General features: G+C 40.1%; 1 protein-coding gene across 1 annotated transcript in view; it reads left to right on the top strand.

Moving 5' to 3' along the window:
- FARSB (phenylalanyl-tRNA synthetase subunit beta) overlaps positions 1-24,241 on the top strand; it is a 42,502-nt gene extending 18,261 nt beyond the window's left edge. The window contains exons 15-17 of the mRNA XM_075417842.1: positions 854-971; positions 7,335-7,487; positions 23,563-24,241. Of these exons, the coding sequence (XP_075273957.1) occupies positions 854-971; positions 7,335-7,487; positions 23,563-23,714 (423 nt within the window). The 3' untranslated portion in view covers positions 23,715-24,241. The remainder of the gene's footprint in view (positions 1-853; positions 972-7,334; positions 7,488-23,562) is intronic.
- The last annotated feature ends 2,036 nt before the right edge of the window (positions 24,242-26,277 follow it).

Genomic DNA, 26,277 nt, shown 5'->3' with positions numbered 1-26,277 from the left:
TCTCCCAGCAAGACAAGGGCAGGATGATGCCAGGGACCCTCTTCCAGCTGAGTGACCAGCTGGATATCCTCATTGGTTATTAAAAGTGGGATAAATAGACAGAAATGCTGCATGACCAATTATAAGAAGTAACTGTGGCTGAGCACATGGTAACTTTTAACCTGCAGTCAAGCAGCCTACGGTCACTCTTATCCTTTTTCCATTAGATTTACTGAATCAGACTCTTCCAGTTTGGAAAAAAAAAAAAAAATGGTGCACTTCTAAGGAAGTATTTGAATGGAGAACACAGGAAATATATGTGACTATAACTGTAAGAACAGTCATATGATTGCCTCTTGCCTTGGTTCATTGCATACATTTTCTCTATATATCAGGTTGTCCACAAGTGCAATCTGAAGATATCCGTTTCTGTTAGTTAGGTTCTGTCTGTATCATTGATTGATATTAGGAGGGATCAAGATAATATTTCAAATAGCATTTAATATTTCAAATGTAACACTTTCTATTTACCTTTCGCATAAATGAGATTAAATTTATGGGACTTTTTTTGCAGTTCTTTCTGTATTACTTGTTTTTCTGTTCTGCACTGCAGTTCAATCATCTGTGAAATGATACCTGTTCTTAAAGATCACATACATGCTCTTTCAGAAAATGCAGTGTAAAGAACATACAAAGAATGTACATTTTCCAGTTTAATAATTATAAAACAAAGAGGCTTAAAAATATTTAAATGGTATTTGCACCTGACTACTTTTAAACTCTTGTTACAAGTGAGCAAAACAAAAAATTAAGAAACCTAACATCAGCTGGTTTGGAAGGTATTTCACTTGCAGCAATCATGTTTGTCCTGCAGGTGGCACGTACAATCCTCCTTCCTGGGCTACTGAAAACTATTGCTGCTAACCGAAAGATGCCCTTGCCTCTCAAACTCTTTGAGATTTCTGACATTGTAGTAAAAGATCCTAATACAGGTAAGTGGAGGTTCCTCAAAATCTTTGCTAGTGGAAATATATGTTTACATACTTAATGGGAAGAGTAAATAAATCTGTATTTCTTCTAAAATACAATAACCACTGCATACTACCTTCTGTTTTTTCATTTATGTGCAAGAGTTAAGAGGTTAGCATAACAGAGTAGATTTTAGAGTGGCTAGAGATACAATTTTCAGAAGTGCAAGTGGGTACCTTGTAAATATTTTTAGGCATTTAAATATCCCTTGAAATCTGTGAAGAATACTGCAAGACTGCAAGGATAAGTACAAGACAATTTTGCACTCAAAAAGAATCTGCTCTAAATTGCTTATGTCGATGCGCCCATTTTTACTTGCTCTTAATCCAGTGCTCCTTTGTGTTCTTATCAGGGCTGTACCTCAAAAGAGAAACTCCCTGCTGGTAATGTTTTCAAGTGGCAGAAACCTTGGAAAGTAGTAAATATCAAAGGCATGCTGCTATTACAGTACTAGAACCTGTTTAAACTACTGCAGTCTCAAAGATGTGCAGTGCTGTGCCAACTGAAAAGCAGTATGTCTCAAGCCTAAGAAAGCAGGTTGTACTTGCAGACTGATTCTATTCTGGAGAGCTGTAATTCAGAGGAAAATTCTGGGGTCAGCATGTCTCAGTGTCAATCCCTTTTCCATCTTTCGTTCATCTTTAAACATAATTGCTTGTATTTTTGCTCCAAAATTATCTTCTAGAAAACTGACAACCAAGATGAAAAATTAGATTTGTAGCACAAATACACGGTAAAGAATGGAGCAAGACTGTGTGTAAAAATATATAAATTAATAAAGAACTCGACAGTATAAAATTTCCCCTCTCATCTGTAAAAAGATATTCCTTATCTTTCCGCTTCATCCAACTACGTTAAGAAAGCGTGACTGCCTTTGAATTGTTCTGCAGCCTTAATTGTTTTACGTGAAACAGCCAGAGCAGCTACTTCACTTCTCAAAAGCTTCAGTGAAATCCTTCCTGTGTTATGGGGCCTCTTTGCACTGATTTCACTGTACAGGATCAAAATTTCAAATTACCTTTTTTGTCTGGAAAAAATGTATCAAAGTAAAATGAACTTTAAAAATGGATTTTTAGATGTTAAAAAAATTGTCTGAAGTTTACTGATTCGTTTCTCTCTATATGGTACAGTAGGGGAAAAGGAGTGCACAAGCTACAGCTTTTCAGAGGAAGTGCACGTACGCTGAGGTACAACTCTGAAAGAAGTTTTGCCTCGCGGTGAAAAAGGCTGACATTACTTCAAATTCAGCAGCAGAAATGGTTCTGTTGTTTCATTATCTGGTTTCAGATTTTAGTGGTTGTGTTCAAGGCATCTGGAATCTGCCAAACAAAGATTTATATAAGGCATAAACAAAATGGCCAGTAAATTGCTTTGATGAACTTAATTTGTAGATTACTTTCTTTTTTTTTTAAGGAAAAAAAGCCTTGCTAAGCAAAATAAGCAATTTCAGCAAACCGTGTAGACTTTTTATTAAATACAGACAGTTTGGTGGTGCAGCTCATTCCTGGTTGGGTACGCAGTTAGCTAGAGTGCAAAAAACTTGGTACAGATGGCAGAATAGCATCAGCATTCTTCAGAACTAAGAGTGGGGGCTATTTCTCTTGGACAAAGGAGCGTGTTTATTCTGGCTTTATAAAATATGCAAGTTAAGTTGTTCCTTTTATTTCATGTGTGCTAATTGTAGCTCTTGAAAGCTTTCGTTTATATGGATGGCTGCTTAACAGTTTTATAAAGACTGATTTTGCACGTACTTCATTTTGATGGGAATCATTGCAACAGATGGAAGATAAAGACTTCGGAGGCAGCTTTGTACCCTGTGCTCTTGGGCAGCCCTCTCACGGGTAGAGCATTTGCAGACTGTGAGCAGTACCCAAAATGGTTTTTAATGTTTTCTTTAGAATAAATACTATCTTTCCTGAATTTACTTCCAAAATCAAACTTGCCCAATAAACAGTTTGGAAGGGGAGGGAAGAAAGAAATAACTGGTAACTCTGCAAACACTGAAAACTTGGGGTTGCCCTCTCACATATGGAATGAGATTTGCTGCAGAAGGCTTATGTCATCAGACTGACTAATTTAATTTTATTATTTCATGATTTTGGCATGCAGAATTTTCAATTAATAATTTAAAAAGTATGGGTCAAAAAACTACTGACATTCAGCTGTATTTGAAATGGCATCTTGTAGTCATTCGTGTGTGAATGAACCTAGTTCTTTTAAACACAGTGTTTTTTAATAAAATACCTTCTTACACAGAACTCTTGCTTACCAATGTGAACCGAACGTATTTCTATTCAGACATATCTGGCAGAAGAGTTTGAAGTACTAAATTAGCAAAATGTGTGACAGATTTAATATAACTAAATGGAACCAAATCTGAGCAGAAATATTTCTTCTCAAGGCAGGAGAAAATGTGCTGATTTTGAATACATTACACAGCACGTGTGTGGTTAGCTTGTAACACTAGATGGTCACTTCTGGTAGGACAGTTACACTAGTTCAGCATATAAATCATCACTTTACACCACCAGACCCATCAGAATACTGTTTTCTCTTTATTACCACAGCCAAAGAAATTAATCCATCAGAAAATCACCTCTGACCAGTGATCTTGGAGAACCTGCCAAGCTTATGGTAGCGCACGTTTAGCACAATTTACATCATTTGTGAGTACAGCTGCTGCCGTATTTCGAAGCATTTTTCCAAACTGTCTGGAAGTGTTAGTTATATGCAGAAAATAGTTCAGGATTTTTGTGAGGCCAAGAGACAAGTGTAAATGAACAGGTGCCCCCTTTGAGATCACCAAATCATTTTTCTGAAGCATCTCTAATTTGGAAGGGGGCAGCGTACAGCACTGCTTTATCTTTTCTGCGCTCTTGGCTCATATTCCTAACCAGCTGCCCATCCTTTGGACTGTTTTTCAGCAGCATCCCCAGGAAGTGCTTTGAAGTCTTGGAAATATATATATATATATAATTTAGGTTGACATAGTTGGCAGGCTCATTTAAAAAATTGAAAAATTTCATGGCATGACACAAAAGATCTGAGTTACAAAGAACTGAAGCATTTCTAACATCCACCAGCTTTTGCCTACAGTTCCTAATACTTTCTTTTTTTCTTCCTGTTGCCTGCAGTGAATGAACTTCTTGTCTTGTAATATAACTCTCTAAAGGAGTAAGTTTTATAACACAGTTTTTTGAATGCTTGAAAATGCATCCTTTCCTTCACCAAGGATTTCTACAGTTGAAAACATGAGGTATAAAAATTGTTCTGTATATTTATTTCTGATGCTTTAGTTAGGAATAGGGATCTGAAGACACCATTGACTATCTGAATGATAATGAAATTAAAATTCAGATAGTTGTCACAAATTCTGCTAGCATAATGACTCACAGAAAAAAAAAAGGAAGTCATTCTACTGAATGTCTAGCCCAAAGAAAGTGCTGTCTTAAGGAAGGGAAAAACATTTTCTTCTTTTCTATTGCTCCATACAACGTGAAAATAAATTATCCAGCATTCTTGACTGTATTACTGATGGGTTTCTTAGCAGAGCTGGGAAACAGAGATACATTGTGGGACTGAAAAGCCAGCATGCTCTGACCAGAAATCAGATGTTGCATTTACTGATATTTTCTCTGTAGCCTTTACTTTTCTGTGTTGCCATTTTAAATTCAAAATTGGATTCTCTAGCATTATTTAACATTGCAAATTATTATAGCATCCAGAAAAAGATCCCGAGTGACAAAATTCAGACTTAGTGCCACAGTAAGTTCAGCTCTCAGTGACTGTCGAGAGAACTTGCAGCTGTATTGCCAAGTTGCTGCCCTAGAAGTTTTGAATGACTTTTGGCTCAAAAAGGCTGTGCTTTCATCTTTTGTGTAGGCTCTTACTCCTGTCTTTTGCCATCTTTTTTAATCTGTGTATTTCTAGCCACTTGGTAAATGTTTTCCAGTTTAGTTTTTAACAGATTTTTTGTTACTAACTGGTTAGGTGGAGCAAATAAATAAGATGTAAATTTCTAATTTCTTTTGTGGTAGATATTAACAGTTTAGGGAGCACTCAATGAGTGCTAGAGTTTCTGCTTGATTTAAGTTCAGTGTACATCAAGCACAAACATCGGCTCTGGTGGGTCAGACCAAAGGCGCCTTTAGCCCAATTAACTCTGTAACACTAGCTAAAAGTGGTCCTCAAGGGAAAAGCACGACAGCAGGTGTACATATGTAATGCTTCCAGAGTGCTCCCCTGATCTCTGGCCCTGAGTAGCTCAGGGACTTCCTGACTCAAACATGGTTCTTTGCAGTGAGAAGTAATAGACTTATCTCCTATGAACTTCCTCTGCCGCCTCAGAGCCATGTAAACTTCTAGCATCCACAGAATCCTGTGGGGAAGAAGTTTCACTACTTAACTCTGTGCTGCCTAAAGAACCCCCTCCTTTTTTTGTTTTGAGCTTGGCTCCTGCTGGTTTTGATGTCTCCGATTTCTTGTATTGAATGCAGCAGCAGATTCCTGTAGAAAAGAACCATCTGAGGTGCTCAGTTCTGACGCTTACATCCAGAACTATGTGAAAGTACAATTCAGACCACAGGTGCAGCTCTAACTCCTGTGAAGTCGTTAACCATATAGGGATCTTTAACCACACTCTTTCTATGAGCAGTGTACAGTGCAGTGCCTTTTTTCCGGGGAACACTGAAGTCCAGCCGAGATGTTACATGACCAGAGGTCCTGACATGCTCAGTGTGAACACAGGTTGGCTGCGTAAAGAACATAATTCACCCTGGCATATACTGGATTTCATGTGCCTTTCTGTTGGGTAATTTCTGGAAATAAATATGAAAGCCCTACGCATGCAACTGTCACGTGGTGCTGCCCTACCTTAACTTGCAGACCAGTCAGACTTACTCTTTTTACTCATCCACTCTTCATTCCTTCACTACTGAAGAAGTTCTTATTCCCTCTTTCCCCTCAAACATTGCAAGCATTTATAGATCTTTTTTCAAAGAAGTGCAATTGTTGACAGTAAATACATTTCCTCTTTATATCTAATCACCGTTAAGTGGAAGAGAAGGATGAGAACGTCTGACTAGACATGAGCAAGTAGGAGACTACAGAAGCCAGAGGACTCTAGAAAGGGTGCATCTACGCCTGAAAACCCAACTGTAACTTGTTGCGCTACATGTCAACATTACAAAGCAGTGCGGTACAGCAGGCGATCGACTGATGACTTGCAGTCCGTGCTATATGCTTGTAAGCTGTCCTTTTGGCTAGCTCTAGTCTGATCACACATGCTGAATGCCCTTGAGTGGTTGAAGCCAACAACCTTGCTGAACACGCACTTGCACTTTAACCTTGAGAAGGTAAAGAGCTGAATGCAATAAATGAGTTCACTACATTAATCAGTATTTTGAACTTCACCGCTACTAACTGGCAGCTGTGACAATAGACTTGTTGCTCTGTTCCTAGGTTGTTCTCTCCAAAAAGAGAAAATGTTGAAACTGCAATGAGTAAAGCTTCGAAGTAGGCCACAGTAGCCCTAGAGAGCGTATAGTGCAATGATGTAGCAACAAGTGTAACAACATACTACTACACACTCGTTTTGGAAGTTTAAGAAAAGAAAAAAAAAGTATTTTGATTAAACTAATAAGTTAATAAAACTTACAGCAGGGAGAAGGCAGGGTTTTGACTTAGGGCACTGTCCAAAGTGGGAGAAACTCGTGTCACAGCCTGGAGTTAGTGAAACAGCACGTTTTTCATCATCACGTAGTTTTGGGGATGTTCAAGTTGAGCATGAAGAGCATCAGTTGTGATTTGGTTTGTGATTTTGATTCACCTGTATGAATTTAGATCTTTTCGTAGACCACCATGCTAATGTTATTTCAAGTTGTGGGCTATTTGTTTTATTCTGGTAGTTATTCTGCAGCTGAATGCTATAAATATTTAACTTTCCCACCAGCATCACAGGTTTCCTGATGCTTACTGAGTATCTGCATTTTGGCTAGTTTGTTTTCCATTTCTTTAACACAGAGCTATATGCTAGGTACCTGTCACTGCATAGAAGATACTTGTATTTAACAAACCTATTTCCTGCTCAAGACATAGGATACTTTGAATCTTTGTTTACAGTTCTGACTGCGAGAGTCCAGTGGGTTAAAGAAATCCCATTATTTCCTCAGATTGTATGACAGGTGTGTCAGAGAAGCCAGTTTACATGCTCATCTCCTTTCAGCCACAAGTGCCTCTCAGTACAGCAGAGAAGAACTGAGGTGAAAGGCAAAGTTGAAAGTGCAATAAAATTTCCCAGATAACATGATTGTTTCCTCCTTCTTCAGATGTAGGTGCAAGAAACTACAGGCATTTCTGTGCGGTTTATTACAACAAGAGCCCAGGGTTTGAGATTATCCATGGTTTGCTGGACAGGGTCATGCAGCTTCTGGAGGTACCACCAAACGAAGAGAAAGGATACACCATCAAGGCAACTGAAGGTAAGGAAGACAAGAGCTGTAGCGTACAGCAGAGGTTGTTCTGGAGCTCAGGTGTTCTGAGGTGAATTTTTGGTTCTTAGTGGTAGGCACTAAGAATTAATACTATTATTATATTTACTATCATACTGTGGTGTAAGTGGAAAAGCATTAACTGCATTCACTGATTGCAAAATGGGATTGCTGTCTTTCTGTGTGCTTGCTTTTCTGAGTAGTTTTATATAAATTGCAAGTTGACAGCTTTTTAAGGAGACTTACAGTAACGCACATGCCATGAACTTCGTGGACTGTTTATAAAGAATGAATCCACTGATTACAGGGATAGGTAGGAATTCACTGAATTTATGAATATGCCAGGTACCCACTGCATTCTCTTTACATACAGTGCCTGGAAAAGACAACTTATTACACCTGATCTTTTAGTTTATAGTTTTATCTATAGCTTTTATTCATATGCACCTTTTATTTGTATATTCTTATGAAGATATATATCTTATATATCTTTTATTCAAAGACTTGCTGTCTTTGAGGCTGAGCCACCTGCTTAGACAAGTAGTTGTATAACAGCCCCCTTCCTTCTCCATACAGGGTGAGCTGCACATTAATTAAAAATAACATTCTTAAGTGCAAAATCTCCTCTGTGTGTGTGTGCATATGCATGTAAGAGAGAAAGCAGGCAGGTTGATCCCATTACTTCATTGAGAGAACGTAGGTTGATGCAAGAGAGCAAGCATCAGCAACTAATCTATTCTGCTACCTGAAAAAAGTGTAGTAAAGAAATACAGTACAGAAAAGCAAGACTGCAGAGATAGCGGCTATCATCATACTTATATGTCACGCATTGGTGTTCAGAGATAAGACACTGACTCACATTGCCTCAGCTTGAAGAAGTGCCTCCATTCTGCATGTACTGGAACAAGTGACACTGACAGAAAGTCCCCGACAGCCTGACCAAGCTTGCTTATTCATAGAACTTTAATGAAAAATTGTTAGATGTCTCCCTGTTTTGCAGTGCACTGCCAAGATGCCAAACATAACACTTCAACTAAGTGGTCTCTTAGCACTTTAATGCACATTTGTGTCATATTGACTCTTTTTTCTCCTGTTGTTTTGACAAAGTATATTTTGCTCAATATTATTTAGGGAGACTTCCAAAGGGTTTATTAGAATATTGTTAATAGGATTCCCAGATTGACCAGAGGAATGTTTAAATAATTGTACTTCTTGTTCTAATTGTACCAAGCACAGAACAGGTAATAGCAAAGCTTCTTATTTGGAAGGGGGAGGGAGATGGGAGAGTTAGAAGAGCCTCTGGGAGTTGGGTACTCAGCTGTCAGTGAAGTTAAACCAAGCTGTTAGATTCCTTTTCAAAACTCCTCTGTTGCTTGCTTTGAATAGATATATCAAGAGTTTGCTTTAGTACTGAAAGTATTTGCAAGTGGTTTATATTCTGTACTATAACATTTCAATGATGTATGGCTGGCTCCAAGAAGCTTGAAAAAAAATCTCAAAAAATAACCCTAACACAGTGAAGAAGTGATTTCTAGATATTAGTGCTGTTTAGTGTTCCTGATGCTGTGGGATTTGTAATGCCCATTCAAAATCCCTGCATTCCCATGACATTACTCCACAATGCGTTTAGTGTAAGGGATGGATTATGCCTCGTCATATGCAATGTATTACAAGCTGTTGGTGGCTTTTGGCTATAGACAAGAAAACCCAAAGTGCCTACTACTTTGTTTCACCAGTGATTCAGAAGCTCTCCTGGAATGGCATGTAGGTTCCTTGCAGTTCTCCTGGCATTGGAATTTAACCTTGGTAACACCACAGATGGCCGATACTCTAGTGCCATAGGGAAGGCGGTGGCACTGCACCAGCTTACTTAACAGACGTTGACTGCAGAGATGGTTGGAAGTTGAAGTAGTTTGGGGGATTTTGTTTGTTTTTTGTTGTTCTGAGGGTTTTTTAACTTGCTTCATAGCCTGTCAATTAAGCATGTGAGACAGAAAATGTCAGCAGATGATGGAGTAAGGTCAATTGCTGAGTAAAAAAAGATACCCTGTAATGTCTGAAGAGACTGCAGCACACTGAAATAATTCAGAAGAACAGTGCAAGTTACTTCAGAAGTTTTAAATCAGGACATTACACATGGCATGGATTTTTAGATGCATCTTTATGGCACACTTTTTTTATTGCCTGTGCCAAATTAAAATTTGCACAGTGAGAAATGGATTTATCTTATGACGGATTTAGAAAGATCCCAGATACTACTTCTGTATGTGATCTTAAGCAAAACTGGAGACTAGTAAGCACCACAGTGTAAAGGTAGGGTTCTAGGCCAATTTTTTTATTCCTTCTGTAACCGATTAAAATAGTTCTAGTGATTAATGGAAAAAAATACAGGGGAAAATATGTTGTTTTAAATGAGCAACAAAGAGTAGTAGAGATGTATTTAGCACATATTTGCCTCTCTTCCAAATTGGGTTTGAAAACTGAAATGCTTGTGCTATAGTCCTGTTTGGTCCATATGTGCAAATCATGGTTATTTAAGGTCCTTCTGTTCCACCAACACCTAAGTGCCCTGTGATTTGACCTTAAGGTCAGAGCCTTTTTGCCTGTATAGCAACACCTGTGAAAAAAGTACAGAAGCTGGAAAATATGGGTGAAATTGTGATGTTCCCCTGGCCTTTGCACTATGCTTTGGTGTAATCTGAGCTAGGTAATAAATGGAAGCTTTTAGAGCAGCCTTAAGGAAGAGAGGGTTTTGAGTGGCTGAATTCAAGAATTTCAACATACGTTTGGCACTCAATGCTTTTCAGTTTCTTAAAGTTACTAAGGGAACGCATTTTGTCTTATTACCACTAAATATACAAAATTATAAAGTTTTAAAGACAGAACTCTAAAATGCTACCCGTTGTTTTAAAATGGACAGAAGGTACTTTCTGATATATTAGTGAATCCTACAATAACTGGCCTAGAAAAGCATTTTGGTTCTTTCTTTGTTTTATAGCATAGGCATCCATAATCAGACGTAGATGGAAAAGAGTACAATTATTGCATCAATCCTCAAATTTGTATGTGCTCCATAATACAAATTTTTCATAAAACTTGAAATTTTAGCCGGTTCCTTGCCATTAATAAAATGTAAAGATCAGTATGGATGTGTATCAGTATGGAGGTAAACAAAATAAAGTCAAACATTTTAAACAATGAAAATGCAGGTAGAAAACCCCCAAAATTTGGTCATATATTGTCAGGTGATTTAATGAAATTATTTTTTAATTCACTTTCATTAGTTTCATTCAGTTCCCTTGAGTTGAAGACTAGAGGCATTCCTATAATTACATTGGAAGGTATTCTTAATTTCAAGTTTTAATCTCTGCAAGAATAGGTATGTTTTCTGCAACATGTTGGTCATCTTGTGCTTCTAGATGACCATCTGAGATTACTATTGTCATCCAGAAATCAGGACCACGATCACAGAAGATAATCGTAATCGTAGGACTTGGGTCTGTAGGAGAGTCTTACTCAGGCTAGAAAGAATAAAAAAGGGCTGAGTAAATACCAACAGAGGAATCTATGTCGCAGTCTTCAGAGGAGTGGTGTGAAATGTAAGGTATAATTATCCTCACTCGCATTATAACATTTAGAATGACTGTTCCTTATTTAAGGAAAGAAACCCTAGCTTTTCAGTACCTTCTGAGAGTCTCTGTACTTTGGAAATGGAAGATAATTGTGCACAAACTGTTTGGAAAGGGAAAATAATATCCATTTTTTGTGAAAATGAAGCAATTCGACAGGCTCACAGAAAATGTGAATGGTAAATCTGTGCATCAGTACAGCTTCACTGTCTGCCCCACTGCCTTCCATGACAAATTTGGTGTGTTATGAAATAGCATTCATTCATGTGAAAACTAACAATCCTTGAATAGTGTGAGCTTGTGACATGAGCTACTTCTTCATATATTATTGATTCTTGTGAATTCCGGCTCTTGGATTTTTTTTTTTTTAAAGTAAATGTTGATGCCATTCATTCTTTTAGGGTAATCAACAGCTTAGTAAAGCTGGGAAGTCAGCCCGTTTGTGTTCAGCATAAATGTATTCTCGATAAATGCATATGAAGTCTTGCTTCCTTCAGTAATTGACAGATGTCATTCAAAAAAAGAAAGAAAAAAGGAGAAGTTGCACTCCTTTCTGCTGCCTGTATTTAATTAAATAAAAGCTGTGGTAAAGTGTAGAAAATTTTAATTCCACAGTAAATCATAGTAATAGCTTCTCATTTAGTAAGGTTTAGCTGTGAAATTAGAGGTGTAATAGTTATCTCTATAACTAAGAGCATCAATAAACATTTGCTATTATAATAGTAATTATGCAATAAACCACAGTCTAAATCTTCTTTTAAAGTTAACTTCCATTCACAAGACGAGGGAATTCTGGGACTGATTCCGAGTTACATTCCTGGTGATCAGTTTAAACTGGGAAACTGTAATCTACACAGATGTTTAGTACCCAGGATGAACTTGGCATCGTTAATTCCTGTTTTATTTTAAGGAACTGTAGCTTGATTTCTCTTAATGGTAATCCTGGCATTTCAGTCTTGGCAGCCATTGCATTGTTCATGAATGTCAATAATTGTGATTTTGCTCATAGATAACTAAAGGAAATGTGCCCATTTTACTATGAAGACTCCAAATATCGTTTGTGACATACTAGAAGATATCAATCAATTCTTAATCCATTTAATTGGCATTCAAAAATAGGTATTTTATAGGTGCTATTGCATCCTTGTAATTGTATTTATCTACCAAACTTGTAGTTTGAAAGGCTGTAGTCAGATTTGTTTGATAACATCTATTTTCAGTAAAAACGTATCAGCTGGTAATTGACTGTATTCAAGTCCCCTGAATTTCCCAAATAATTTTTTTTTCTCACCCTGGATCAGTCTAGATCATTCACCTTGGAATACTGACACCACATTAACATCTTCCTAGTACTACAGAATTCCCGGTGTTGTTACTGTAAGTTAACAGCAGCAGGCTGCTTTGAGAGTTGCACCATAACTCTGGTGCCTAAGACTCCTAGCGTCTCAGAAACATCCTAGTCCTAGTAGATACAACCAAAGGTGTTCTTCATTTTTTCAGTGGACTGGAAGACACCTTATTATGTTCAAGAATACCTTTTTTATTCCCAGATGAAAAGAAATATTTATTAATACCTTATGCATCTGTCTCACATAAAAAGTTCAGCCAGACTTCATAGCAGATGAGAGTATCTGTGCTTACAATTTGTTTCCAATATTGTTAGAAATCTTTCTAATGCTGCCTTTACTGCTGCCAGTCATTAATCTTTCCTAATTTATTCAGTTTCGTTGATGAATTTTCAGCCACTGTTACTAATCAAATTTTGTGAAGTGCAATTTATTTCTCTCATTTTTGTCTGTAAGTAGCTTTTCTGATTTTTGACCACTCTCACTTCAGCACTAAATATGCATAGTGTTTTAGCCAAAAATGTTCACCGTTTTTTGTAGTGAAACTAGTACTACTCGTTTATCAAATGAATTGGGAGATCTTCAAGAACAATCTTCCACTCCTGTTTTTCTATTTATTTTTTCCCCTCCTCTCATAGTCAGCTTCATGAATTAACAATACTTAAGAGGTAAGGAGAGTTATTTTTAAAATCTGACTGATTTTAGTACTTTTAAATTTATTACCCGAATGCTGCAAGGGTTTTCATAAGTTCTGGCACTAATCATTACCATGGCTTAACTATAAGGCATCTTGCAAAACTGGATGTTTGTCACTAGTTTTGGGGGCTTTCCCAGTGTTGGCCACTACTTTGAGATCTCATGAATTTCTAATTAATTTCTCATCCTTTTCTCTCAAGCAATTTTCCCTGCAGCATCAAGGGAGCTTTGTTACCTGAAGAACTACTCTTCTAACAACTCAAAATGAAATTACATTATCTAATAAAATGGCTGTGGCTGCTTACTTAACTTCCCTTAAATTGTCGATTATCTCTGCTCTTTTGTGTTCCTGTAAATACAGGACTTCAGATTTATAGCCACTAAATCCCTACAAACTTAGGCCAAGTTTTTTTCTGTCTTATCACCTATCTTTCCACACCACTGTTGATGCCTCAAATTTGGTTGTAACCATTTTAACACCCAGGGAGGTACCTGGCAAAGATATGAGCCAGATGAGTTGCTTATATTATTCAGTTAACCAAAGTGGGAGTCTACAGCATCTGGAATTTCTCCAGACAAACACAATTTATGAACATTTGACAGCACGCTGTACCACTGGACATCTCAGATGTGTCTTGCTGTTGCGAGTTGTCCAGTTACACCAAGCAACACTGAAACAGTTTCTGGTAAAACCCATAGTTTGTTTCTGGAAATAAGTCTCCTTTCATTAGCTCTGTCTTATACGGTTGATCTTTATTATGGAAAAAAAAGAGGCTATCGGAAGTGAGTTTGAATAGGGCTTTTTCCATTCCTACAGTCATTGCAGATCCTTATCTGAAAGTGTTTGAAAATTCCTTCCCAACACTCTTCAAATATAGTCTGTTTGCACAAATCTTACCCAAAAAAAAAAGGTATCAGGAAGAGGAAAAGTACACTATTTTAGCACTGCACAGGATAATAAAAGGTTTGACAGGCTTAGACTTCTGTGTGTCAAACTTTCATCACTAAATTATGTTTGACAAACTTTTTCCCCCACATACAAAATTGAAATGTTCAATAAGAGAACAAAGAACTTATCTGTTTCTCAAATTCAGAATATTATTTTAGAAGAGGAACTCCTTTGAATTGACTCGCTTGGAAGTATGTGTCTGTAGTGTAATAGTGGGGGGAAAAACATTTATGGTAACTGTAAGAATATTCTGGGGAGGGGTGTCAACTTGTAAAGAGACACAAGCTATCTTCTCTTCCTCTTTTTGCAAGTACTAACTAATAAAGATTACATTGTTTTTCTTATCGCATTTTATTCCGTCAGCCTAGGGATGCTCCAATAAGTAATAGCATTTCTCCTGAAAGACTTTTCATTTTCTACCAGTTTTTGTCAACTCCCAGAACCATCTAAAACGTTGGCATTTGTGTTCCTGAGCTCAAGGTTAATTTCTTTTCTCCCTGACAGTAAGTCTTTGCTCTTCTGCTGCTCCTTTACTGGGGAGGCCTCTTCAGAGTTTCTTCCCCCCCCCCCTCCAGGCAGCTTGTTTTTTTAATCATACAGCATAACAAGTCTAACAGATAAAAATCTTGTGTTGAGTTTTAAATGTCTGGCACAGCTTACATGATGTAATATGGAATTAACTAATTTCCATTTGTCCTGTCTCCTTTATTTTGAAAGAGAACATTATTTCTTAATCATAAACTATATTTTCAATGTTACAAAGCTTTCTCTAGAAGAGAAATGATTCATCCAAGCCAGCAGGAGAAATAGCAGCAAATTGCCCATCTCCTTGCTCAGTGAATGGGGACCGTGACCTAAGTGGCGAGGGTTGGAGGCAGGTCTGCTTGCACCAGCTTCTCTGGTGAAGTGCTACGCTTGACCAGTGCCACAGCTTCATCCTTCAGTCCCATTTTTGCCTCCTGCACAGCCTGCTACGGCTGGAGGCCAAATGAGTGTCCGCATGCTTTCATTTTCACTACAGTGTTAATGTTGATGCCAGCAGTTGGGATCATATCGAATTTACAGCTCATAGTTAAGCAGTTCTCTGATCTGGTTTGATTTTTGAACCATAATATGGAGGCAGAGGGGCAGTGCTTCATATTTAACCTTACATACATTTTCTAACATTTATTTATTTCATAAAATTTTAAGCAGAAATTTGCAAGACTTTGGCTCAAACTTAGATAGACGTGAATGCAGGATCATAAGATTAGTATTTCTGTTGCCCACGGGTGGAGGAGTTGTTTGTGGTGTATGTATCAGAAAGCAGTAGATAAGCAAAGAAATGCTGAGCTAGTGCAGACTCAGCCCAGTACATGTGCTGGGCGCAGACCCTCTGTGTTTGGGTCCAGAAGCAGGACAGCATGATTTGCTGCAGACCCAGTATCGCTTCTGGTCCTGGGCTGCTCACGCTCGGCCAGTTCAGGCATTTCTGGTCCCAGTGGTGCAGCTGTGTGCTTCAGCCTCACGGCGTTGGTTCACAGCAGAAATCTTAGCTGCTAAAACTAAGTGATTAACAGTTCCAGTGACTGCTGAGATTCATTGTTTAATTATGCATTATTCCATGCTAGTTTGTCAAGTCATATTCTAAAAGGCATGAAATGTGGTAGCTGTGAAAGCGTGACATCAGGTGGCCGTTATCTATGTCAGCAAGTACTGTCAAGTCATTGGGAGGGGAGGACAGCTTCTAGGACATGAAGTAAATAAACATGCAAACAAAATATGACACACTGAAGTAGACTTGCAGACTGACTGAGTGCTGGTTCTTGTTGTTCTCTAGTGCTTGTATGAAAGCAGCGCCTAAAAGCCAAACTCTGCTGCCACACTGCGCGTACATAGAGTATGTTATACCCCCTGCAATAAAGAATATAGTTTATTGTTTCCTACTTTCTGACAGACTCATGTTTGTATAGATAAACTATTCCCTTAAATATCTAAAGAGGGATAAAAACAGTCATGGAACAGAAAGAAATTAACTTTTTTAATATCAAAGTTTTTGTTCTTTAACTCAAGTGAAATAGCAAGACATCTTAAAGAAAAATTTTGTTTGGATTAGGATCTCTCTAGTTTTATAAATAGCTGTGACATAATACTAGTTTAGGTTTGTGACTTTTAGGCAGGATGAAGTATAGCATTTCGGATAAATCTGGAGAAATCAGATAAAACTGGCCTAAAAGCAAAGATTAGTTATGTAATGGTAATTACAGTACAGCTAAACTCCAGTGTAGAATTGCTGTTTCTCACAACTGCCACGCAAATGCAAATTTATGGAGCTTTATACACAAATACTGATTTCTAGAAAAATACACAGGATTTGAGACTTCTTTCTAGGTTTCTTACTCAAGACAAGTTTTTCTGTACACATTGTTTAAGCAGTTGCCCTGGTACTCCAGCACTGAATATGTGAAACCCTGTTACCCAGAGCAGCGACCCAAAATGCCTGCTTTCCTTTGCCTCAGCATCTGCCCAGATACTGCCTTCCCCTAGGAAAGGCAGGAACACAGTGGTGTTGCCCCAGTAACCTTAAGTGTCTGACACTACTGTAATCCTGAGAAGAACACAGGCAACTAAAGAGGAACTCCAAACCTGCTACACTCTTGAACCCCTTCCTGACATCCAGCAACACCAAACATCTTCTGTTAAAGCTCCCAGGGCACTCTACAGCAAGAACAAAAAATAAATCTAGCCTAAAAGTCTGTGTTGGTCTCTGTTCTGAAGGCAAACAAAGGAAGGAGATTGCTAGCTGCACCAGTCTTGGTTCATCACTGCAGCGCACTTTAACATCACTACCAAGAGTTGACTCTGGAACCAAGCAGTATTGTGATTATTTCCACAGTGCTTACAGCGTATTGTAAGTTTGTGTTTGTGAAACAGTATCAGTGATCCCTAAATAGTCTTAAAGACAGTCAAATACACAATAGAATATATTCCGTTGCAGAGTTGTATATGAGGGTTCTTACAAGATAGAATAATCCTTTTTTCCTGACACGGTCCCTGAGATACAAGTTAATAAAAATGCATCCATTGACTTTGTTGTAACATGAGATTATGATTATTTCACTGACCACTGTGGATGATTCTCCATATTGCCTAGCCTCATTGTCTGCACAAGGACTCTAATATTAAGCTCTATTTTTGGATATCCAGGATACCAGTCCAGAGAAATAATTGATTGTCCCTTCACCCTCTTCTGCTATGCCCTGTATATGAAGGCTTTTAAAAAAACGCAGGAAGAAATACGAACAAATATGTCCTCTGTCTAAAGGACATCTTTCTTTCTGATCATATAGATATTTCTTCTGTCATCTTTTCAAGTATTAATTATTTTCAGGGGGAGAGGAATAAATCAAAGGCACTTGCCTTTAATTTGATTGCACTGATTTGAATTGCGTGATGTGTCATTACAGTTAGGTGTGATCTAGGGAGTGGAGGTTGTTCTGGCACAACTTTTGTCAGAAGTTACAAACCAGGAGACTAAAGTTAATAAATATCCCATTGTTCCCAAAGTATGTTTTTTGTGGACATGAGAGTATATGGGGGAGGAACTGCTGACAATGTGCAGCTTAAAAGAGCAATTGGTCTCTCAGTATGTTCCAAAAATCATGCAAGATTCAGTATGCCTGCGATTTTAAAAATTAGCTGAAGGTAAATCATCCCATGACAAGATATGATTTTGAGGTTGCTGTTGCTTTGCATAAGGTTCTGGGAGCCTGGCTGCACTGTGTACATGGGCAAGAAAAAGTAGCTTCCTTTTAAAAATACTGACTGGTCTGCTAGTGTCCTGAAACTTTGTGTTTGAGCGTATCTCCCAAAAGAAGGAGTTAGTCAAAAATGTGAAGAACCTGATCCTAAAAGAGAAAAACAACCACTAGCCTCCCAAAACTAAATTCCATCCAGTGTGGCACAGGTAAAATACTTTGCCAGGTGAGTCAGGATGAGGTACTGAAAGGGCAGCTGGAGCGACTAAGGGGATGGAGAATTAAGATGAAAGACTTCATAGGCCAGACGAGCTCTGCTCTATTACCTTCTTAAGCTTCAGCTTCCGATATTCCTTCAAATTACAGGAACAAACGAGTGGGTTTGAAGGCTTAGTGCAACTGTAGGGCTATAATACTACTTTAATCTATCTCTTTTTGAAAAGGAGGGAGACTAAGGCAGAGAAAAGAAACTGTGCAAGGTGTTGGACAACAAAGAGTGCAGGGAACTCTGAGCTCTTTGAGGGTCAATTAGCCAGAAAATGTGCTAAAGACTACATGCACTATTGGATTATCGGCCAAAGAATTACCCCAAAGCAATCAAAGTGGCCCTGTTGCCTGAGTACAGAGAGACAATTACAGATTCTGATGACATGCTACAGAAGCTTTAATTAAAGGTATTATTTCTACATCACTTAACATTGGAAATTAAATTCTTACTTGCAGCCACGAGAAGTAGCTTTTGTCTGTTTCTTGCGTATAGTATGTCAGCATAAAGCATGACTGGCTTTGCCATCTCTTCTTTAGGAGCGCATATTGTGTTTCACCCCACCCCTTCTCATAACTACTGGTTATAAAGTTGACATATGAAGAGGTGGATTTCTATTGCTAGACCTTCTGGCTTCCTGTAGCATTGCACAGGTCTCTATCAGCAAGGGCAATAAAATCTCTGATAAGATTTCAAGGTGAAGTTTATGAAGTACTATTTGTGTGCAGAGCAGAAAGGATTAACTGCATCAAGAGTGATACATTTGTTATCCTTAAAATGTATGGTATAGTAAATTACAATTTTTAAATGAAGTTTGGCTCTTGATGTACTTGATGGTACAACCAACCAGACCTACAAGAGTGGCCTTTCAATACAATCGCACTGGCAGCAAGCGCAGTCCCTTCCTAGCACACCGACTGATAGCAGTGCCTGCCGGTGTGCTGCGGTGACTGCGTGAGGAGTGAAAGCTTTCTTCAAGAAGACCATGCTCTTCACAACCATGCTGTTCTTCATGATATTACATACCCAGACAGGACAAACTCTGTTGTCAGCTTTGAACTCCCACTCAAAAGCTGCAGTTCACAGCTGCTGACTTTTCTGGGAAGGCATCATTTGGACTTTGGCATCAAGACTTTATTGAAGCTTAAGAGCACGGGGCGTTCAGCTTACTGGGTGATTTATTCAAACGAGATAATAGTGTGTAATTTTTGCTGATTCCCCATACATGCAAGTAGTACAAGGACACATCTTTCATACAGCCTTGACTCTCACTCTAAAGCTTTATAATTTACTTCAAGAGTTTACATGATAGTCAAGTCCATAACACAAGCTTTGACAGAAATCTAAAATACCATTTCTATTTACTTGACAATACAAGAAACATGGAAATCAGGAAAAAGAATTCTTACCTTTGTTTCCTGCTTGTTTTGACAAAACCTCTGCTTTGCTGTCCTGCTCTGTGGGTGGCTCAGGTCCTCCTGCAACCCATGGCTTGTCCTCAGCACTGTGAGGTTCTTCCAGCTCAGGTCTCCTTTTCTAGCCATGGTTGGTCCCTCAGTTAAATCACTCCCCCGGCTGCAAAATGCTCATTTCTCTTTCTCTCCCCTTTCTGCTCAGATTTTTCGTGTTTCTTCTGAGTTTTGTCTTTCTTTATGTGCTTCCCTTTCAAAGTCTAAATTTTTTGATCTGATATTTAGATTTGCTCCAAATTCTGGTGCCCTGGCAGAGATGGACCAACAACAGGCAGTCACAGGCATGAGCCAACGTCCTTCCCTTTCCACATGTGTGGTCAAAGGGAGAGTCAGTAAGATGAGGAGGACCTTAGGTCCCCCATCTGCGGGATGCAGTCTGGAGGCCCTGTTGGCAGGCAGGAATATACTTCGAAGCATTCTGTAGTGCAGCCAATTATCGTAATAATAGTTTCATTATTAACCAGAGTTCATAAACTCTCTGTAAACCTATTCCTCAGCTCGTGTTTCTTTGGTGCAAAAGCCAAGTGTTAGCTGGACAGATGGGGACTCTAAAGCTTTTAACAGGTTCTTTTCGTTTTTATTTGCTTATTGTCTGGTCTCTTCCGGTCACAGAATGATACCCTGCGAGTGCCATGCCCGCAAAGCACCGGGCACACTAGTGAGTGCACTGTGAAGGAACCACCGTTTCAGGGTTAGCTTAACTAGAAATGGGGAGGTGGTCTGAAGGTCCTGCTCCCTGCACTTTAGGGAGCGAAATGTTCCCCCTTCATATTAATTACGTATCTGCCTCTTCGCTGCAAGGAGGCACAAAGTAAAATAAGCAACATCATGGTGCAGCATCGGTTGCTGCGTATGAGACAGAAAATGGGGCAGAACGCCTAATGCGTAGCCTGGAGCAGCGCATTCAGAACCACACTGAGTGTATGGTTGCATGGTGAAGGCCTCAGCCAAATCAACAGCTTGTCCGTTCTCCTCCCCGCTCCAGGCGGGGAGACACCACCTCCCTTTTGGCCCTGGTGAGTCACTGATCCACTCCACTGGTGGTGTGAAGCTCGGCTGTAAGCTTGTGGTAAGAAGGGATAGATGTTACTGGTGTTCAGGTTCTAGCTAATGTAACGCATCACTTCATGGCATAGTTTTCATAGTTTTCATCGTTTCATAGTTTTCAATATAATGTCATGAATTGCCAACAGTTTTCAAAATTTATTTATCACAAATGTGTGTGATTTGGTTAAATGCAAGAGAACTTTTACAAAGGTTTGGCTAAAGAACAGCTTTGACTCTGTCCCTGTAGTACTCCTCTTCAGGCAGAGCAGCTGCTGCCAACTCTAATGGCTTCAGCAGGCTTGCTGTTACGCGGCCCAGCAGAGAGGTCTGGGATGCTCTTCAGTTGTCGTGACTGCCCAGGACTGCCCCTCGCTGTAGGGGTGAGCAGCCAGAGCTCCTGAAGACAGGCCCCCGTCACACCCAGCACCTGGACTGGCCTCCCTGAGAAACCTATGCTCTGACGTTAGCTCGCTGGGTGTTACTAGGTGAGACACTAACAAGGAAAAACGTGGATAGCTGTTAGAAGGATGCAGTGATACTAACTGATTTTGCCATAGATTGACTCAGTGCGATATTATTTTAGACCCCAGCCAGATGCTTAAATCATGTCTTACAACAGTTAAGTCTTATGATATAATTGGGACTAGATGTGCAAGAAGATAAATTAATTTTCGCAAGGCTACACACAAGGCAGCTCAGAAGAACAAGTCAGACTTACAGCTTTTTAACTAACCATATTGTCAAAGCTCCTTTTTTCCTATAATTTTATAGTGGGATACCATGCCAACATTCTTAACTTACGCTTAATTCTTGCTCTTGTGCCAGTTTAAGCTTACAGTCAAGTTTCTAAAAGAACATCACTGTGTGATGCTCACATCCATGGTACAATACCAGCTTTATTCACAAACAGGAAAGCCTTCACCACTAACTACAAGGGTACTTTATTTTTAGGTTATGTTTTCACCCACAATCTGCAGAGTGATCTGTATGTGTTTCTTTCCTAAATTTGTTTCGTCAAGTTTTATTTTAACACTTGTTTTGAATAGTGCCGCTTGGCAGTGGCAAGCGTCTGGCTGGAGTCACGTGCCACTGCCATCCAAGGGCTGGAGAATTTTGCTTTGGTACGTCCAGTGGCAGTAGTTGGTCTGCACTCCTAGCTAAGGCTGGAGTTGGATAATTTAAAAGATACTGGTTCAGAATATTTTTGAAAACAGCCTTTAGATAATCTTTCTGTGATCATTTACTGCTGCCGCCAGATTTCACAAGGCAGCCGAAACTGAAGTGCACGTTTAAGTTAATTTGCGCTTGCAGCACGTTGGACAATGAAGGGACCTAATTGCTGTTCTTATTCTTGTGGCTGCGTGTTATGACTAGAAACCTCACAGGAGACGCTTCTTAAATGAACTATTTCCACTGGGGAGCTAACAAAGAATGTAGCTCTGGGCTTGACCGCTAGTGATCAGAGTGTCGTGAAATTTTCCTGAGGTTTGAGGTTAATTTGGCCCTCTATTGCCTTTTTTAAATAACTCCTTGTGAATGCAGTGAAATGTCCTGAGCTGATCCTGAACCTTAAATAGCATTTGGAGCAACCAGAGAGTGTGTTGCCGTTAGGAAATTCGTGTGATTCTTTTGCAGGATGCAAAGGATGCTGAAGGGCTGAATGCCGTGCGGTCGCAGGCAGGGAGCAGGGCTGGAAGCAGCTCCTCTTCGTACCGGTACAGAAGCGAGGGGCGCAGGGCTGTTTCTTATCCTCACTGATGCAACCTCGCGCATACCCCATAACCAGCTCTTCCTGCAGAAAAAGCTGTGTTGGATTTTAGGCTTCTGTGAAGATACACAGCAAGGGGTGAGAGCAGGGAAGCTGACTGGTCCCCAGTGCTGTCCCTGCCGACTTGTTTGACTTCCGAGTGGAAATCTAGCAAGGAGCCCATCCCCCTCTGCAAGGGCAGTACCATTAGAAACATGGCAGAGGCAGCCTTGCACAGGAGGATTGGTAGGGTTCATGTTTTCCCCTTCCCTCCTTGGAGTTCACAGCGTCATCTGCAGCACTACTCACTGGAGGTCCTGCACACCGTGCCTTGCTTCCACACGCTTGTTGTGAAAGAGGTGGGTTCAGAAGGAGCGCTTGCTGGTGGTTTGGTTTTGTCTTTTGAAGGGTTATCAGGTCAAAATGCCACGCACCTCAGGACAGAGACAAAAAAAATGCAAGCGTAGCTGGTGTAGCCAAGCTTGAACATGTTGCTGGTGTAGCCACCACGCACGGGTAAGCTCCCAGGTAGGAAAGGCTTTCGGTGAAAAAGTCTGCACAACTCCTCCATTATGGCCGATTCAACTACTTCTTTAAAAAAAAAGTCTCAAATAGCATTTAGAACTTGGGGCTTGGTTTGATGCAAGAGGAAGATGATCTTCGACTTCCTTTGGGTTACTCATTGTTCCACAGTTTTACAGTATATATGAACTGCTTAAAAGCTCTTCTCCAGATGAGGAATGTAGGTTGTTTCTAATTATGTGACATGTAATCAAGTGTGACATGCCTACTTACCCCTTAGGTGACAGCAAGCTTTATCTCCTTAAACAGAGTAAGGTGGGAAACATTCCGGTTAAATAGAGCCTAAAGCCTGCAAAAGTTCTTCATTTCAGCATCCCTCTGACTTATCTGTGCTAATTTCTGTTACAGGAGTAACTTAGTCAAAACAACTGGGTGTGAAAAATGCCCATGCTTTGGGCTTCACATTTTATTTTTAACTCAAAGTGTTTCCTCGTTCTCTATCAATCATGATAACTGTTAATGCAAGAAAGTGAGAGCTCCTTCTTAGCATCTCAGCAGAGAAGGGTTTAATACAGAGAGCTTTGTTCTCCATGTTAAATGCCTATTGACTTCTTTGGCCTGGAGAAATATTGATTTTTCTCTCACTCTCTTTACAGGCTCTGCTTTCTTTCCTGGTCGCTGTGCTGAGATCTTTGCCAAAGGTCAAAGCATTGGGAAACTTGGAGTCCTACACCCCGATGTTATCACCAAGTTTGAGCTCACCATGCCGTGCTCTGCGCTAGAGATCAATATTGAGCCCTTCGTGTGAAGACGGGACTTTTATCCTCCTACAGCCGTCCGCTGTCACATGCAGCACCCTCTGCTCTTTTGTCTTTCTCTGCGGGGGACAGCCACTTCTGCTTTTATGTTCCAATAAACTAGAAAAACAGAGCCTGGCTCCCTGGGTAAATATGTTCCTTACAGGGCAATTTAGCTAGCTTCTGCAGGGTAAGAGTGTGGCATCTTGGACCAGACAGTGCCCTCAGTATTTTTAAGGGAGGGGGCGGGGAGAAAGAAGTTGGGTAAAAGCCCAGTGCTTTACAAGAGAAATGTAACGGCAGAGCACATGATTAGTTTTCAAAATCAGAAATGTTCTACAGACACAGCTTCATACTGTAACTGATTATGGCTGCGTAACAGGAATCTCATTCTTTTCTTATTGCATGAAATAAGATAATTGATTAGAGCAAATGTTGAGTGAATGTGAGCAGAACTAAGGAGTTGAGCTTTTATTCTGTACGGTTGTCATGTGCTCATCAACGGCTGGGGGAGAAAAATAAACTTTTTTCATGAAAACCAGAGCTATTTTGTAAGCAAGGTATGTGTAATATCTGCTTCCCTACTCCAGACATAACTGTTGATCCTTTATCGTTCTAAATTCAGAAAGGGGAGGGGGTGGAATTAAATTTTTTCATGGTTGATGTAAGCCTAGTGGTTTTTTGAAGCTCCAAACCAAACTGGGGAAAGGCATCTGAGAGCATATGCCCGTGGTCTTTTGTGTGAAGAGCTGAAAAATATCAAAGCCTTTGTCCAACTGAGGCTGGCGTATTTATCCGCAGAGGTTAGCGTGGTCCGGCTGCACTTGCATAGCCCTGCCAGTGGCTTTCTGGACCCCAGCTGCACAACAAGGACCATGAGGCATTTGAAGAGTTTTACTTTCTTGCAGCTTTGCCCCTGACAGTCTATAAAAACCTCTCGCGGGTCAGGCTTGTCCTCTGCGTGGCTTTCTGGCAGCAGTTGTGCTGCAGCCTGGCTGTGTGGGAAAACGAGAAGCTCCCTCCGGCAATGCCCGGTACATCCCTCCTGGTGTAATGTCACCGAGCGGGTGGCCAGCTTAATATGCTGAAGCAGGCTCTTTACTGGTTTGCTAATGAAGCTGTCTGTCCCTCATTTGCAAGATTATAACCATTGCTAATGTTGCAGGCTAACAATAGTGAGTATTTTGCATTAGGCCAACACGCTGTGGCTTGTTTCCATTGGGAGGGCCAGCTAGCCCCTGATCCCAGGAGGGGACCGTCCAAGGGTGGACGTCGGTGTGATGCTGGAGAAGGGTGTTAGAACCACTGGCTCAACAAGAAGAGAGATGCCATGGTGAGGGTAAGGTAAGCTCACAGTTTTGTGAGCTGCAAGTCTGCACAGCTCCCTGTCGCTGAGTCCACGATGGCTTTTCAGTGATAGCCCCATCAGTAGTCTTTTAACAGCTGGGAGGGCAACAGGCAAGGCTTTTTGGTGCAAGTGTTAATCCAGTATGAAAAATGCACTGTAGTTACCCATCTGGAAACTCTATGGTTCCCCTCAGATCGAAGAGTAGATTTTAATTATCTTTGCATGACAGACATGAAATGAGAACGTAGCTATTGCCATACATTGCACGACTGACTCCAGTGCCCACGGAGAGTGAGAAAACTGCAGCTCACATTTTAAGGTCTCCCAGGGGATTAGCCAGCTTGTCGTTGGCAGGATATATCTCTCTGTGATGCCTGCACAACTGTAACCAAGCAAGCTCGCAGTGTGGGAAGCGATCTGTAACACAGATGGTAAGTATTAAAACCCCCCGTTTATTAGTGTGTCATGCACGGGGATTAGGACGGCAATAAGGCAGATTTGCATTTCAGCAGAGTACAGGATATTTGCGTGCACTAAATGTATTTCTCTACACAAGATTTTCTGACTCTTCGGGTGTCCCAGTTCTGTGAATTTACTGTCCTTGGAGTGTAAAGACCAGATTAGGCTGGGACGAAGGGATTGAGCTGCAGTGATATGTGTTGCAAGGCTTTTTTAATGATCCCTTCTTCTCCTTTTTCATACAGTTTGCCCATGTGTTAGTAGCTAAAAGTACTCCACAAGCGGGACATTAGCCCTGTCCCAGAGAAGTAGCGTTACTTGCTAAAAGTAGAGGAAGAGAACAGAGAGAAAGGTTCAACAGCCTCTTCAGAGCCACCAGCCCCTCTCACAGCTAGACGTGGTGCCAGCAGCCTTGCAGAGGCTGCTGCAGCTCTGAAATTCAAGCTTTGCTGTAACGCTGTGCTCAGGATTAGCTGTGAATCCTGACGTGTCAGACACTTCATACAAGTCCAGCATATTTATTGCAGGGTGTTGTCTTTTGTAGCCCCAAAGCAATCAGCTGGTATTTACAGCTCGCTTGTGGCTCTATTCAGTAATCAGGGTACGTAACAGCTTAGCGCTAGAGAAAGCCGCTGCGCGCATTGTGGTTTTGCTTTTACCCGTTGGTGTAGCTGTGGTCTCTGGCAAAGGAAACATTGCCTGCTGATGGTGGTGACTTTTGAGCAATTTTTTAACATTTTTGAACTTTGAGTATTTCTTTAAGGAAG

Source organism: Opisthocomus hoazin, chromosome 4 (genome assembly GCF_030867145.1).
Source record: "Opisthocomus hoazin isolate bOpiHoa1 chromosome 4, bOpiHoa1.hap1, whole genome shotgun sequence".
Lineage (NCBI taxonomy): Eukaryota > Metazoa > Chordata > Aves > Opisthocomiformes > Opisthocomidae > Opisthocomus > Opisthocomus hoazin.
The sequence above is the reverse complement of the archived record's forward strand: the minus strand, read 5'-3'. Positions and strand labels throughout refer to the sequence as shown.